The following is a 17,450-nucleotide window of genomic DNA, read 5'->3' as shown; positions in this document are numbered from 1 at the left end:
AAAAAAAAAAAAAAAAAAAGACACGTGCGATCTGCCAAGGATTGATGCCTCGCGTGAAGAAAGCCTTTAAACTTCATGCAACCAGCCCGTTGGTTAGCGCGAACATGACTATGATTTTCGGTGGTTATAAAACTACCGAAACTGATAGTTATTTACAGGGCCTGCCGTGTATCTAATGTTTAGCCAGCAAATTCTAATAACTGTTCTTCTCAATTGCTAAGCAAGAAACAGGTTGAAGAATTCCAGGATAACACGACGATACACTTGTCGACAATAAAAACACAGTCATTAATATCTAAATTTTGATTCATTGTGAGAAGCTAAATAAAAAATATAAACAGGTAAAATATTTAGCTTTCATTTTTGTGTAGGAGGATTCTGATCAGACGTGTACAGTACCTTGTTAGTGTTTTTGGATTCGCTTCTCTCCTGAATTCTAATTTTTGCATAGACATTAATTTTGAATTTTTTATCAATAGCACTTGACTTAGCCTAATAACAACGTGGCGCAGATATCGCCATTTCTCTCCTCCACTGAAATCAGCAATGGAGGAGAATTTCCATCGGTGCGCCATTTTTTTTTTCTTTTTTGGTTTTGAAATTACCGAGCCCTTAATAAAAATATATATATCTTTAAACGAACTTATGAAAATTTTCATAAAATATATTTAAATTTCAATAAAAATAAATGATGTTTTTATAGTATTTTCGTTAGTATTAAAAATTATTGTTATATTTCAAAGCAATGGTATTCAAACATTTTAACAGTGCGACCCCAAGGTAATTTTCCCCATAGATTGAATACCTTTGTTTTAAAGTATTTTGTTCAGACTTTTGTTCGTCAATTTGGTGGCGTACTTATGGGACGTGGGTGTGGATAGTATCTTAGTGATTTTTCCCTCTCGACAATCTCATAAGAACTAAATTGAGTTAATTCTATTTTATCTCTTGTTAGTACAGCTTTCCTCTCTTATTTTCTACACTCACCTGTTACAATTTGCACCAACCTTTAAACTTATTTTCGATTTTATTATATTGTCAAAATATGCTTATTTTCTTATTTTTATTAACTATAGAACACAAGTTTCCGGCATTTGCGTATACTTTTCCATATTTGGGTTGCAATAGCACCATTTCTTTCATTTCGTCCACGTCTCACAGATTGCGGCTTTCAGAGAACATTCGTTAGGTTAATGTAATCGTTTTATTGAAAAATATTTGAACTCTTTCTACCTCTGGAAGGTTTCCGTCTTACTCAGTTTCCGGCTTTTGCACGCTTTACTATACAGAGATCTGTGTATAAAGTAATGGAGATGCCCGATACTTTTGGGGTAAACTTTATAGCCATGTTAAAAGTTTAGCTTAATACCTCTACTAGTTACTTCCGATAGTCCTTTAGAAATTACTCACATAAACTGTATCCTTTAGGTATACCATAAAAAGACATATGGCGAAATTAAGTCCTGGATTGAGTAGCCACAATCCCTTAGAAATGGTGCAATCATCAAAGAAACGATCCAGATTTCACGAAAGCCACAAACGAGTTCGTATAAAGTAGACTTATTTGATTTAATAAATAAAAAACAATACATTTTAAATATGAAAATCACGAAACTTTGATACTTATAATTAATCTTGTTTTTTATCTAGAAAATAAATTCCAAATCGAATATGGCGGCAAAAACAGAGCGTGGAGGCACAATTACGTTTCTTAATAACTGTTAAAAGACACAATAATTAAACAATAGACGAAAATAACAAATTCGAATAATTGATTTCTATTGTCATAAATGTCGTCAATAGAGTATTTTATTGGAACCGCGTATTTCGAGATTTCGCGAGTAAAACAGACAATTATCACAATTTGTTACTAGCTTCAGACACCCAAAAACAAATATTATTTTTACGTAATTGAAACCTCGAGAATTAAACTGCAATTTGAAAAACGGCAACGGCAAAATAGAAAATTATAGAGTTTATAAATTTATATAGGGCTTATATAAAAGATTAAGTATTTCAATGCCAAGACGTCGACAAACTTAAAGGGTCGTGTGGCACTTTCTCGCCTATTTCGAGATTTCTCGCGATTGCGTCAGCCAGCGGTCGGTCGGTCCGGTTATTTAGAGTCGCTCGTCAAATAAATCTAAAAGCGAAACGCGATCCTCTCAGAAATCGGAGTAACCGAGACGACGACGACGACACGTCCTCTGCCGTCGGAAATACGAATTAATTGGTTTTCTAAGCCAATTCGTTGCGTAACCGAAATGCAGTTTATGATTAAAACGATCCGTTTCGTCTTTCGTCACGCGAAAAACGAATTATTCGGACATTAAATGCCGCGCGCTTTTCGTCTACCTCTTTATCGTTATCGAACTCGTTCCTTTCGCCGTCTTAAAAAATTTATTTAGAAAAATATAATGCGTCGCCAGTTTCACTCGGGCCGGCGCGTAGGAGGGCTTAGTGCCGCGAAGCGCGGGAGGCGCCGGGGACGACGCCGAAGAAACCAGTGCCGGCGCCGATCGGCGCGGCGCTTCCGGCCAGCGACCGGACGGAAGGCCAGCGTAGCGCATGCTCGTCGGGCGGCCGGCCCAAAATCGTCGTCGCGCCGGCACGTCAAGAGTCCGAAGAGGAAAGGAGCAGCGAGTCGGGCGGAAAGATCGAGGGGCCGCCGGAAACGGCCCGGAAGGTGAGTGGCGGGCCGCGACTCATACATCCGGCGCGGCGTGGCGCGCGCCCTCCTTCCGCGCCGGAGCCCGATCGCTCGTCCGCTCTCCTGGCCCGGCGTCGGGCCTCCCGACCGCGGACGGGTGATTGGGCCCGATTTCAGTGTTCTCTCGAGCCGTCGGCCGCTTCCTCCGGAATCTCGGGTCGGCGGCGGAACGAGGTGAACGTCCGGCCGCCGACCGACTCGGGACGACCGCGGGGGACGAACGGCCGCAACGCGCGCGCGATCCTCACCGGCCCGCCGCCGACGAATGTTACTGACGCCGAACCCGAAGCGGCCCGAGACCGGCGACGAACGCGCCAGATTTAAAAAAAAAAGAGGACGACGAGCACTTTCCCTTTCGTTCCCGCGCGGGTTCGTCCGCCGATCGACCCAGCTCTCAAGGTCGTTTTCTGCCGTTGGCCGTTTAATCGGCGCCACTTTTTTAAAGATCGCGCGCGACGACCGACGCTTTGCGCCAGCTTGGCCCGAAAAGACGAGGTTCCAGGATATGGCTTATAGAACCGACTAAGCGACACGCGCCGGGAAAAGTACTCTTAAATTTCGGCGCGCCGCCAAGTCAGTTGGCGCGCGGCTAGATTTTAGGGGGGTCAGAAGAGAGGTCCCGTATTGTTTTCGGTCAGGGGAGCGGCGCGTGAAGCGCAGAGTCGAGCGCAGGTTCGTCCCTCGAGGCGGACGGATAAAGGATAGGTACGCCGGCCGCGATTCGCGCGCGTCGATAGGTAGGTAACTCGGTAGGTGACCTCGGTTGGGAAGACCCGGTTGGTGGCGCGCCGGTCGAACCTCACCGCCGTTAATGGGACGTCCGTTAAAGAGAGAAATGGGAAAAAATCGGAAGGTGGAGGACGGACGAATCGCTCTTCCCTTCGTTGTAGTCACCGTTTAGTTCTGTCGTTGCGCACCCCCTCGCTACCTTCTGCTGCGTGTTCTGCGCTCCCCATCGCAGGTAAGTAGCGCGCTACCTCCGACTAACGGTCGTTTTCGGTGTCGGAAGGAGTGTCGTCCCACCTGTCGACCCCTGCCGACGTTTCCCTTCACGTTCGCGTACGCGTGGCGTCGACCAAATTCGAGTGGGACCAGGAATTTTCCCGGACGCGCGCTCGACGTTTTTGGTGACACCCGGCATTGTTAACCAACGCTTTTCAAACTGCCCGACTGGCTCTATTTTTTTTTTAACCTGCATTCAACGGCTGGAAGAACCTCGAACCGAAGACAGGCGAAGTAACCTCTAAAACGTGGCCAGAAAGAGCCTTGCTGCCGAATACACTTTTTAAAAAATTCCGACCGTTCGTACGGTTGTAAACGGACCGGTACTATCGTGTGTGAGTGTGTGACGTAGGCAAATAAGACAAATGTTTAAACTGAGGTAAAACGGACGACTTTCGTTTGCCGAATAATTCGATATTCGTTTGGATCCACCAATTAAAATTTGTTTTACTCGCAGATTTATCTTCATTTTTTTTCTGTGTGACGAAACGTTTGCGTGAAAGACAATGAAAATCCCGTGTTGGAACCTTTATCCAAAGGAGGATTTTCGTGCAGGATTCGCTCGTTAATTATTATGCACTGCCAAAAAACAAACAAAAAAAAAAATCCAGAGGAACCCCCTAAACGTTAACTTCGAATACCGAATAATTATGAATTAATTTATTGTCGTCCTCCAGAAAGCCTCGTCTTACGTCTAAATGGGGTTTTTAACTTTCTATACCGAAGGCTAAAACAAAAGAAAAAAAAAAAAAAGAGTGAGAGAGAAACACGCGGCCCGGCTCCATTAACAATTCCAAATTCGAAAACGTTCAAGAATTTGAGCCAAAGAGCTCGTGCAGATACGTAATAAAATTTGCACTAATCGTAGCGCTTGTAACTTCGGTTGTTGGAGCGGCTTTCTGAGAAACCCGCCCCTTACACACTGTGCTTTTTTTTTTTGGCTTTGTTTTCTACGTTGCTGGCCATGAAAAAAAATTAATAAAATCTGAAACGTCGGTTCCTGTAAAACTTATTCTACGTTTTCGCGCGATCGGCGTGACGCAATCCGACGGATTAAATAACGATAAATACGATAGGAGGACCGGAAACGAGTAAATATATACGACTGGTGTAGAATAAATGGAGACGGGGTTATTTACGTCAGCCTGTGTTAGTTTCGTGTTTTCGTCCGGCCTTTGTTGGAAGTTTCGCTGGGCTTTACGAGAGTAAGAGCGCGTTAATATTGGGACGAAAATGAGATCGAATCGACGCATGCGTAGTCGAGTGAAAACCGTGGACCAATAGGGTACGTTGGGAGAAATCGTATAATTATTCTCGGCGCGAACAAAAGTTTCCGTTTACCGGAATAACTAATTAAGAATAAAATATTTATACGCGACTTTCCGTTTACCTGTGTTGACGTTTCACTTACTAGACGACACGTGATTCGCAATTAAAAAAAACCATTCCCTATATTATTATTTTTAAAACTAAGTGAACTTTTATTTTGTTATTTATTTATTAGCTTATTGCTTATCTCTAATTTCCACACGAAAAAATGCAAATTATTATTATTATTCCTGTGTAATTGAAAGCGTTAATTAATTTTTCGATGCTGACCGCGAGGATCCGGGTTCGAATTCCGTACAGAATCGCATAAATTCTCATTAGCAATACTGGGGATTGGGGGATCGTTTCTTTCCTCACCCACCTTGATCCGACCGTAACGGACGAAATCGCGGTATATTCTGTAATTTGCTAATGGTGTTAATTAATTAATCTAGTTTTCTGATTAGTATTTGCGAATTCGCCCAGCACGCGGAATACGTTAGCCAATCGCGAAGAATTACGAAACGAAGCTCGACGAATCCGGTACGTGGAACAGAAATTTGAAATACGTAACGACATTTAAGGTAGCCCGCGGATGTTTATATCAAACGTAAACGTAACTTTCGTGTTCTTTTCATTGCGTAATTTTATTCGTTCGCTTCACCCGAATAATATTTCCGCTAAAATCAATTTTATAAAAATATTTCCTTGTGTTGCGTGCAACTTTATTAACTCGTTCTATCTTTGGTATGTCTATCGCACTCAATTCTTTCCCGATTTAATAAAAAAAATATATCGTTTGAGGTTCGTCAGTTGTTGTTATCGAACATCTTGCAGAGCTTTTACCTTTTAATTTCTGTTTCCGTTTTTAGACGCCGCAGGTAAGAAATACAGTACAGTACCTCCCCCCAGATGCTATGGATCCGAAACGAGCTTCGTGGTAATTTTTCCGTGTAATTTTAAGAATTTTTTTGCAAAAGGGCCCGTTATTTAGGCAGTGAGAAGGTCCCTCCAATGTTTTAAACCTCCACTTGACATATTAATAAGGTTAATTGACTTTAAATAGAGATTGAAAGTTGGCATTTCATTTACCATTCTGAAAAGTTTGATCTTCCAGACACTTAAATTCCCCTTGGCTGAAGCCTATAATTCTTAACCAATTACGTTAATTCTGTTTATAAATCGCAATTTTGATTGGCCGAACGTAAGATTCCTTCTGTCACGACGTTGTTGCCCCTGAAATGGCTTCCTAGCATATAACGACGTCAAGTTACGCTACGTTACGAACTGTACTGTATGTGTGCTTGTCTGAACGCGGCTTCATTCAGGGATAATAAAATACAACAACGTACTGGAGTTCAAAGGTCTTACCTCCGTAACACGTAATTATTATTGTTAAAACTGAAATATATATAAGCGAAAAATAATTACTACCGTCACTTATGGAGAATATTTTTCGGTTAAAAAAATTTATTTTGTAGAAAAACTTTTCTGAAAATCAAGCAAAATATCAATATATATTGTCTATAATTTTTATTTATTATTATAAACAGAAATCTTTATTGTATAGTCATAAACACTATTGTAGAGTTTAAAAATCGAACTTTCTGACTACAGCAAATAAAATATCATCACTTTAAGGGGTGTTAGTGTTCTTAAAATATATAGGCGAAGAAGTGAAGGTAATAAAATTGGAAAAAGTAATTTAAAAATTCAAGTGGTTGGCAATTAACGCCTACGGTCCTTTCGATTTATGCATTTTATTTTTGCTTAGAATTCGAAGAACCTATTCATAAAATGGACAAGAGAAGAATTAAAACCTTTTGTTTTCTCCAAAAAATATTATTATTGAGAACGAACATATTTTTAATTAACAGTTTAACCTTTAAATTTATACCAATTTAATTAATTAAAAGTCCAGGACGACAATAACATAATATAAAAGCATGAAAAAAATTTCAGAAGTAACATTAAATACCTTCACAATCCATCTATCGTAACACGCCAGGAACACAACAGCCTCATAAAAAGGTCGACTCAGCCATGAAAGACAGTTCTTGATGTGTTACGACAGACGAATTTTGAAGACATTTAATGTTACTTGCGAATTTTCTTTAGACTTAAGATATAAAAGCTCGTTTATAAAGTTGGTAGCCGCAATTACTTTATGCATTGCAACGGTTAATTAATAATAAAACTTTAAATCCTCGATCAGATTTATCCATTTTTATTAATTATTTAAAAATAAATATACAGTTGGCCCAGATTATCAAGAAATAATTTTAAGCTTCCAAATTACAAGGAATGGTCCTAAAATTTGATTGGATTTTTTTTTTTAAATTTTGGTGTTAAATATTTTACACGAGTTAAGCGAAAAATATCAAAATGTAACGTGGGTCTAGTGTAGAATTTTTTCTTCATTTCGTTCGAAACGGAAGAGTTAACAGACTTTGTCACTCGATTGTTAAGTTAAATCTTATTGTTTAGTCTAGGCTAGACACAATACAATTTACCTTCAGTTATACGATAGGGTACAGTACTTACACACGCGTTTATTTCGAATACAAAATACGGCGTGGCAGAGTAACTTCAATTATAAAACATTACAAATGGGATTTTTACGAATATTTAAATTTTAAAACATTAAAACTCCTGCTAAATTTCCTGATAACTTATTAATCTTCGTAAAAATATGAGGAGTATCCCCATAAACGTAATTAATTTAACCAATCCTGGCATTCTATTACGCGAAGTTTATGTGTAGAGAATACAATCTGATTTTAATTCTTATCGTAAAATGTGTAGGTATGGAAGGAACAAACGAAACCCATTCGAGTTTATAACTTTTTATGGAAAAATTACATTCTAGAAAGCTGAGAAACGGATAAAGAAAACTTTAATAACTGTATTCAACCTACTTTTAAAACAAATAGATTTCTAATTCCCTATTAGATAACAAATAAGTATGCAGAATAGTAATTGAATATGGATTCAGACTGTAATTTTTGTCTGGTTTAATAGGCAAAATAAAAAACAGAGAAAGCCAAGATTCCTAATAAAAGTTTTTGAAGAACACTCACTTAACAGAAGGATGCATTTATTGATAGCAATTTCCGTTACAATCAGTCTACACCCTAGAAGATAGGAATGTGTATTGATAATAGAGTAATTTATTACAAAGTAATAGGTCAAAATAATTTATCTGTAGATAAATTAGTATTAAACGAGCTGAACTATGTACTGCCTTTATCAACGATTAGATTTTATTACGAGAGGAACCAACGACTCATGCTAAATTCAACTTATTTACGGGTCCTCTCGATTATAGGAATTATCACAAAAAATCGCGAAGATACCGATCATATTCGAAGTTCTTGTAGATCTAGGGGCGATCATCTATTAATTTTAACTGTGTGAACAATAATTTAAAAAATAAAAATTGAGTACAGAATTAAATAATAATAATAATGTGGCACCTTCATAAATGGTTGTCGATAAAAAAAAAGAATAATAATAAGAGGAAAATTTCTGTACGATATGTTAGAAAATTTTAAAAGCTACCCAAGAAGACCTTTCTTTTTCTATAAACATTTTTAATTTCCTAAACACGCTATTTTCTTTGGATTGCATGAATAATACGCACGTTCAATCATTTTTAGATGACATATTTATGTATAGTAGGACCTGCTATACGCGGACTCTCCACACGCCGTTTCAGGTTTACTCTACTGGGGAAAAAAATACATTAAATAAAAATTTTTACTACAAATATAGTATTTATTATACACGCAGACCCCATATTTACAACTCTTGAACCAGGTATGTATTCTTTATTTGATTTCATCTAACTAATTGCTAACATTAAGTCTTCGGATTGTTTAGGAAGGTATATTAAAGGGAGTGGGGTCATATCTCCCGAACCAATTTTTCGAGTTTCCTGAAAATTTCTGGAAACATTTTCCCCTAATACACAAACTTCCCTGCAAAATTTCAGAAATTTTCGACATAAGGCGTAAGAGTCATTAAGCTTTAAAATGCATAAAAAGTCGTGCTTCCCTCAAGCATTCACATATACAGAAAAAAACCCGACGTTTCAAGGACCACAGAGTCCAAAAATGTAAAAATTTTAGAGGTCATTTGGACCGATCGCCATACCTTCCCTCTGTTATATAACACCTACGAAAGTAAAAACTCCGATAGCTCAAATATTAGTAAAAATATATAGTCGTAAACATAACTTTTTCCATTAAAATATTTAACAAAGCTTTAATAAAAGTGAAAATAATACATATATATTCAAACGTAATTAAAATTTTGTTAAACAATTAATTTATTATTTAAAAAATGTACTACGTTGTCATAGAAATTCAGAACATTTTAATTCTAAACTTTACCATGTTCTTATTTTAGAAAAAAAAAAATCAATGAATTTTTTAATAAAGGAGTGGGTGTGTCGATAGAATTCTTCCATGAAAAGGACGGACAGACTATTTTTTTTTATACATAGGGGAGATCGGGGCAACTTCGGCAAGCGGGGCAAGTTTGTCAAGCGCTTTTTTAAAAAAACAAATTAAAAGGAGACTTTGGTTATAGGTTAGGCAGTTGAGTTTTATTAGTGGCTTGTTGAGTGTAGTGTTTTTATTGTTCTCCAACAAGCGTAGTTGAATTATCAAGCAAATTTTTATTTTCGTTCAATTCCATATAATATTTTTTTTCCATTTATATTGAATTGGCAGGTTTTGTTATAATTCCATGATAACGAAAGTTACTTTTCCTGTTAGAAGGATGTAACTTCAACTTATTCACGTGGCCAGATCGTGGCTTGGCATTCTGTTCTCAGGGTTGTACTTAATGTTTCGAAATCATGACTAGCGGGGTAAGATCGGCAACATAAAGCCACATTAGAAGCAAAGGATAAAAATCAAACAGATGATAAATGAAAACATGTTTGCATTTGTTATTCATGTATATATGTCTTTGAACTTGCATTTCGTTGTAATAATATTAAATGGGTGTTGGATTTGTATTTCTTTGTTTTAATAGTGAATTCCAACTTATACATTGTTAATAACATAATTTTATATACGTGCCTATCTTGCCCCATTACTGTTGCCCCTATACCAGGGGCAACTTTAATAAAAATAATTAAAATAATTACAACTTTACAAAAAGAGAGAAGTTGCCGATCTTGCCCCTATACCCGGGGCAACTTCGTCAATTTCTCTCTTCTTGTAAAGTTGTAATTATTTTAATTATTTTTATTTCCAAACTGATTTTAACCAGTTCTATAGTAAGGTAACATTCCAATAGACAATATGCAAAGCTTTTTTTTCAGTTTACAGCAGTATTTATTACACAAAATTTAAGTAAAGCTTAACATGCCGATCTTGCCCCGATCTCCCCTATACTTTTATTCGTATGACATTTACGAATTAAAACGTATATCTATATATTTAAATATAATTTCTATAAAACCATACACGAGTCCTATATATAATTTTATGAAATATTTAATAAGTAACTAAAACTTGTTTGTGTTGTAGCTTTTCGTCAACAGTCCACCCATCAGTAGTAACAGCACTAGAATTACCAACGTCACTAACCATAAATTAAACTGCATAATGAAGGGGGAGGGAGAGATAGTTCAACTGCTGTAATGTTAGTTTATAATGAAAAGTTTTACTGTTACTAATAGAAAATTCTGTTTATTTTAATGTATGATGGATTAGATGAAAAACTTATTTTGTCGATAAGTTATTTTCGTTTCGTTTAAAAATCACAGAATATTTTATTATTAATGATAAAAGAAAAAACTTTGTTAAGTTCCTGTATACAACTAGAGGGATGCATCTACAATATATATATTGCAGTAGTGCCCAAATTCTTCGATTGATGAGCTAAATTGCGTTTAAGTCGTAGATAAGCGGGCCACAAATATTTTGTATATTCCATACGTACTAAAAGTAGGTGCATTTGTATTATTTATAAGTTATATGTCATGTACCAACGCGTACAGGGGCCGTAGTTTGGGCACCGCTGGTTTGAGGTGTAGAAAATATCACCTAATTGTCTTGTTTTAGGGCCAGGTGTCTAGTTAAAAACCATTTTTCCACATCTAACTACTGTTTCTAGTCGTTAGAAGCTAGACTAAAATCACCATAACAATAACACACTATATTGTATAGAGTAACATGCCTATAAAACATTTTGAATTCATTTATTCCTTGACATATAAAACTTAACACAAAAGATAGTTTCCGCAGCGACATTCTAGACAATAAATAATAATTGTTTTCATTAAAACTATTTAAAATACTGCTTACGAAATTAAATTGTTGGGAGATTTTTTCATTACTCACAAATTTTCTAGCTCAAACCGATTAACGTAATCAGTGAGAGTTAATCATTAAAAATTGGGTAGTTTCACTTAAGAGTAATATTTAAAACTTTTGTCATTCGTCTTCACAAGTATGTTAATTATCATTAATTAATAGTAAAATATAGATCTAAAAATTTCAATATTTGCATGGATGTAAGCAGTTATCTGTTAGCGAACGTTTAAAAATCGCAAATGTTATGGCCAATGCTATAAATGAATCATTTCCTTTCTGTCGGGAGATACGCTACTTCTAAAACATTAATAATGGTTTTTCAACCGTGAAAAATTCGTATTTATTATGTAATTAATAAGAATTTATCTTTTTTTATGAGTCAGGATTCTGGGTTATGAATTATTCATAAATTGTAGATGATTTTGTTTTGCTTCAGTTAATAGAATTCTTATTAAAAGCTTCCAATTAGAGTGCTTTCCAAGATGAAAAAAGTCGAACTTTCGTTCATAGAAATTATCTCGGAAAATCTGAAAACTCGAATTTGTTTCGCTGTATAAAGTGGAGCACGGGCATACGCAGAGGGGAGCAAACGGTGTACTTGCCCCTCCCTGGGATTGAGTAAAATATTCTACAAATTAAAATCGTAGAACAGTGGCGCACTATCTTATGTGCAAAAAGGACAATTGCCTGGCTTCCTCACCATTAGTGGGCCCCAAACCAATCTTTTATAAACTCATTATTGTAGTAAGAGTATCGAAATTTAAATTTTGTCCATATCTGAGGACCCTAGATTGCCGGCGTGGTACAGGCGCAGAGTTCAATATATTAATATATATATATTACGTAATTCGAATTCGTGTCCTTTGAGTTTGATGGCGAATGAATTTTACATACATTCGCATTTGCAGATAGATATTATAGTTCTTGTAATAAATGGACCCTTTCAAAACATGGCGTCAACAGCGTATAACACGGCTCCAGACGTAATTACACTACATTTGAATTGTCGTGCGCACGCGACAAAACACACGAAAAAAGCAAACTAAAAGAATTGATCGTTAGTGCTCATGAATATTTCAAATTACGAAACTTAAGAATATTACTACAGAATTAAACGACTAATAATTTCTATTTTTGCTCTTTCAATGGCCAACGAAAAGTTCTAAAAATAATGCCAGATTTTACAAAATTGGATATTTTAAAATCCTATTTATAAGGAGAATCTTATACATGTACTTAAGCCAAAATAATTTAAATAAAACTATAAACTTCTCTGGGGGTTTAATCTTTCGAAAATAGTTTTATATAAATATTTTACTCGATTACTGTCGTGTCGTGACGCTCCGTATTTCTGTTTGGACAGGTGATGTTTTCCGTAAATAAAAATAGTTTGGTCGTAATGTACCCAGGCGTAAAAATAAAATTCTATCCGCTTCATTTTCCTGATACGATTACCTACTGATAGTATATTTACAAAAAAGCAGGGCCATCGAAAGCTTTGTATAAGTCCCGGGGCAGAGCGGGTCCTTTTGCCTGTTTTTGGACAAATGAAATATGTAGAGAATGCTTTTATTTATTAATTCACAGCAATCTTAAAGATTTTATTTTTTGTTAGTAAATATAACATTAATTCATAAGAATAGGAGCCACGGATCCCTAAGTTTAACCCGAGTGCAGGGAAAAATCCCCTGATCTCCTTCATGCCCTGCAGATCCCTTCATTCGCACTCTGTATGGACTGTATGAACTGAATGAACCCCATGAGGTTCACTCAGTCCATACAGAATCCTTAGTAATGTTACTCGTAAACCGTAATTCCCGTATATACCTAAACGTAATGGCAATAAAATGTAAAATATTTTAGTATTTTTCCATTGTAATTTAGTAGTAATGGCAGTTCTGACTGGAACACAATAAAGGATTCTAAAATAAATTAGTAGTGTTTTAACGTCGTAGGTATATTGATACATACAAGCCGAGCTTACGAAAGAAATTTTTTGTGATAAGTAACTAAAGGGATTTTTTAATAAAAGAAATAATAAATTTATGCTGAAACACTGCGGAAAAATTTAATAGAGTCATTTTTGTGTCACTTCCTCTTAATGGTGTCACCCGGTGAGATCCCCATTTCCTGGTGACGTCTCTGCTTCAACGAAATAAATTGGGATCTCCTGTGAATCGAAGTGGGCTTAATTTCCGCGATAAGATCGATTAGCAAGGATTGTAAGACGTAAAGCCAAATCCAAATCGAATTTAATTGCAAAAATTAAGATATTTTTATACAGCCATAAAAATTTCTGGTATGACATTCTCAACTATTTGTAATATTGTAGTTGGATCCAAGAAAATCTCCCTTTACTTTGAAATATTCGACATTGGGTTACGCGCACGTCAAAATTAAGAAAAGTCCTTTCTTCTTTTTATTTCCGAAACGAACCCGTGTTTAGCTTCCGGGATTCTTTCTTGGGCAGGATGTGACGTAGGGAGGGGACGCTCGGATTCGGTGTTCCACTCGGACGAGAGGCACGAAAGCGCCGGAAGTGTGTATTTTCGAAAGAGTTCGTTAAGGCTTGTCGCATTTGAAGCGGCCGAGTTAATATACGATTTTCTTTTCTTAGTAGAACACTCTTCCGGTCGTCCCAAATCGCGCAATTAAAGGGCGCCACGGAGGGTGGTTAAGCCGAGCGGGTGGCAAAATGGGCAACGGAAATGTCGTCCGTCATGCCGGCGATTTTTGACGAAACGGGTGGTTCGTTTCCGGCAGCGCCGCGTCGGTGCGTTAAATGGAAACGTTGGCACGTGTACTGTACATTGTTTGTTTTTCTGTTTTGCAGAGAGTTCGTCGCGTGAAGGGCGCAGTCGACTGGAGGAAGAGAAATCGCCGGGGGAAGTCGGAAGCCGAGAAAGCGGCCCGGCGGGAACCGGGCCGTATGAAGAGCATCCGGCGCCCTCCACTCCTGGGCTGTGAGAGTCGAATGCGGGCGGCCGAGGGTCCCGCCGGCCGCCCGGACCATGAACGGTAGCGCGGCCAAGTCGACGACGGGCACCGGAAGTCCCCCGCCCGGAGGCAACGCGGCCGCCAACGTCACCGTGTCCAGTAACTCCACCAAACCGCTGTTGGACGTGTCCAGGACCATCACCCGCCCGGCCAGCCTGGCCGCCGTCTCCAGAAGGTCGCTGGTGGAAGAACAGGTGGAGAAGGGCATCTACCAGATGCTGGCCTCGCTGGCCCTGCTGTGCCTGCTCTCCCTGCTCATGTCTTTCCTGGCCCTCTTCTTTCTACAGAAAGTGGCCTCTTCCCTCGTCTCTCCCGAAGACTTCAAAAAGAACGGAGAGAAAAAGATAGTGGTCAATCCCAAAGAGTATTTCGCCGTCTACCAGGTGTCGGTGGCGCTCTGCACTCTGACTTTGTGCCTCAATCTGTGTTGTCTATTCGTCTGTTGCATCCAGTTTCTCTTCGCCATCAAATTAATGAAGATACCTCGAGGCAACGAAAGGTAACCTTTAATTATCTCGCCGCGTGACGTTTTTTCTTTCCTCCCCACTGGAATCGGTCTTCCGCGCCACGAATTTCGGAAAGACCCGCGAAGCCCGAATTTGTCGAAATTGTTGCCTAGTATCCGTTGTTACGCGAATTTCCCCATTTCCTAGTTGGGATCAGATCGGAACATTTTGGGATTGTTCGTTCCAGCCTCGGGGGTCGGATGCGAGAAGAAATTCCGGTTTTACAATAGATAATGGAGATAAAACGAAGAGTAGATTAAAGGATGTGGAACATGGTTGACGGAAACGATATCAATTTTTTGTAAGTAAAAAACTTCACTCTAATTCTTTCTATTGTTGAAAAACCAGATAACCTGAGGAATGTATTCTTATAGAATATTGTCGGAAGAACTGGAAAATGATCGAAAAGAACAGATAACAGAACCCGGGATCGATCTTGTCGCGGTGTCTTTCACTTCTTATCCGATTAACTATTAAATTAAATCTCCGAATTAGTGTTTTATGCTACATAAGAACAAATAACAATTTAAATATCCTCCAGAGACTTTTTGCATTGTTAATTTCCAATCTTGTCTAAAAAATGTATTATAGTTTATTGTTTACTTTTTATAATTTTTATCTTATTATTGTTGTTTTACGTCGTTGTGGGGATGGCATCTTTGTCCTTTGGAATCGCCTTTATAGTAAAGAATAGAATCAAAACTATGCTTTACCTACTTCGAACCTACATCGATTATTTTTTGTATATTTTTGGTAATGACCATAAATCAGGAGAATTTGCAGGGGTTAGTAAACAGGGATTAAGAATTGTTCACTAAATCGAAGATTGAACTACTATTAATATTTGTATTCTAACGGAACTGTACATTTTACAGTAGAGTTTTTCATCCTAGTAACTTTTCCCACAGTTTGAAGTGATGAAACAAGTTCCCTTATCAAAGTATCACGAGATCCAAAATAAATGCGAGAGAGATAATCATTTTGAACAAATTATTGTATTTCTCTCTAAGGAGGTATCATTATTTCTTGGCATTCACGAGGAATTCTTATCACAACATTTTCTTTTACAAAACTGAACTGACAATCTTTATAAATAGTTAATTAAAATAAACGTGGTTCCAGCAAATTATAATATTAGTTATTACCTACGATTACAAAAGAGAACAATTCATTAAAACCAAAACCAATAAATAAACATATAAGATGCGGATTAAATACGAAATTATGTAACCACATAGCAATTAATATACTAGACTTTATAGAAAAAAACAATTCGAATTTTTAATATGTACTTCTGCATCATTTCTAACGCGGACTTAACAGTCAAGTCAACAAGCTCGGTTAGAAAAAATTACACGTAAATTTGCTACAGAGTCAGTCACACGCGATTTTACAGTCAGAGGTTGGTCACACCAATCTAGAATATCTTCAATTGGCTACAAGCCAGATAAAACACGGAAATAAAATACGGTTTGTGTGTACTCAGATACGCTCTACCGGCCAAGGACGAAGCTGTATTATAGTCACACTCTATCTTGTAAAACTTGTCGAATAATAAGAAAGCTAGTAACGTTTTGCTAAATTCGATAAAACTGAATTCATAGAACTCATTCCAAAATATTTGACTAACCTCAGAATAAGTTATTTTAAAGTTTATATCTCGTTTCTATTGATCCTCCATTCAAACTATCTTGTTTAAAAATATTAACAAATGAATTTTTATAATAATAACAGCGAGAATGTATTGTAAATGGCGAATCATCTGACTACTTCGCTGTTGTCAATGACAACGGTAATTTCTGCTAGTGAGCTGATTAGAAATTCAAAGTCGTTATTATTTGACTCGTTCCAGGTGTGCGTAAAAAGCAGTTCTTCTATTGTTCCACAAATAAAATACTGAATGACACCGTAACATGCAACGAAAGTTTTTACTCATAATTTCCATAATGCCAATTCAAAGAAATCATAGATACAGCAGCAATCTGTATTCGTTGCAAATAATTTACTATAGAAAAACAGATTTTCCGGTAAGCTAACGAGACATAGGATATTAAAAAAAATTATTTGAAGGGGCTAATTTGGACTACATAACCTATATATATTCCCAAATTGTACTGAGCTATATAGCCATGCTTGTAGGCGTATTTTTAAAAAATCATTTTAACGAGTTTTATCACTTACATCTGATATAGTTTGCATAGATACGAAAATATATGTTAAGGACGTCATCAATTACGAATAATATATTTTTAATATACAGATACTAAACAAATACGAAGCGGAAAATTCCATTTAATCCGGTGATACAGTTTCAAGATCTATTTAACGTTAATTAATGTCCCCTAGTGCTTAATTAAGAATGTGCATTCTCTCCCATTTGTATCTATTGGAGTGATTCTTGTTATGGTTGCAAGCAACACACATTCGTACGTCTCTATTGAACTATGTTAATGCTTCTAATTATTATAAGGATACCTAACAATGAGATAATGCATTTCGGTTAACGCTTTGCTTTTGGATCAGTTAGCTACTGTATTTAGCTAACGGATCCAATTTACTTTTATCAATTTTTGTATACTTATAACTTTAAAAATG

General features: G+C 37.1%; 1 protein-coding gene and 1 long non-coding RNA gene across 4 annotated transcripts in view; one reads left to right on the top strand and one right to left on the bottom strand.

Moving 5' to 3' along the window:
- Positions 1-17,450, bottom strand: part of LOC111624271 — a 45,033-nt gene that overhangs the window by 14,149 nt on the left and 13,434 nt on the right. The window lies entirely within an intron of this gene.
- LOC111624270 lies at positions 2,553-16,635 on the top strand. 3 transcript variants are annotated; one of them, XR_002756545.1, is made up of 3 exons: positions 3,535-3,671; positions 14,186-15,156; positions 15,230-16,618. XR_002756545.1 is itself a non-coding variant. In XM_023367085.1 (2 exons), exon 2 carries the CDS (start codon positions 14,364-14,366, stop codon positions 14,850-14,852), a length of 489 nt encoding a protein of 162 aa, XP_023222853.1. In that variant the 5' UTR covers positions 2,553-2,686; positions 14,186-14,363; the 3' UTR covers positions 14,853-16,635. The 3 variants fall into 3 exon arrangements, 2 of the variants coding, with proteins under 2 accessions (XP_023222853.1, XP_023222852.1); XM_023367085.1 differs by lacking the exon at positions 3,535-3,671 and adding an exon at positions 2,553-2,686 and having other exon boundaries at positions 14,186-16,635; XM_023367084.1 differs by having other exon boundaries at positions 3,537-3,671; positions 14,186-16,635.

This window comes from Centruroides sculpturatus, unplaced genomic scaffold (assembly GCF_000671375.1).
Source record: "Centruroides sculpturatus isolate CEXI.00-Female unplaced genomic scaffold, Cexi_2.0 scaffold242, whole genome shotgun sequence".
Classification (NCBI taxonomy): Eukaryota; Metazoa; Arthropoda; class Arachnida; order Scorpiones; family Buthidae; genus Centruroides; species Centruroides sculpturatus.
This window is presented reverse-complemented; position numbering and strand designations above follow the sequence as displayed.

Excerpts from the sequence above, each read along its gene's own strand:
- LOC111624270 (XM_023367085.1), top strand. The coding sequence starts at position 14,364 with ATGAACGGTAGCGCGGCCAAGTCGACGACGGGCACCGGAAGTCCCCCG.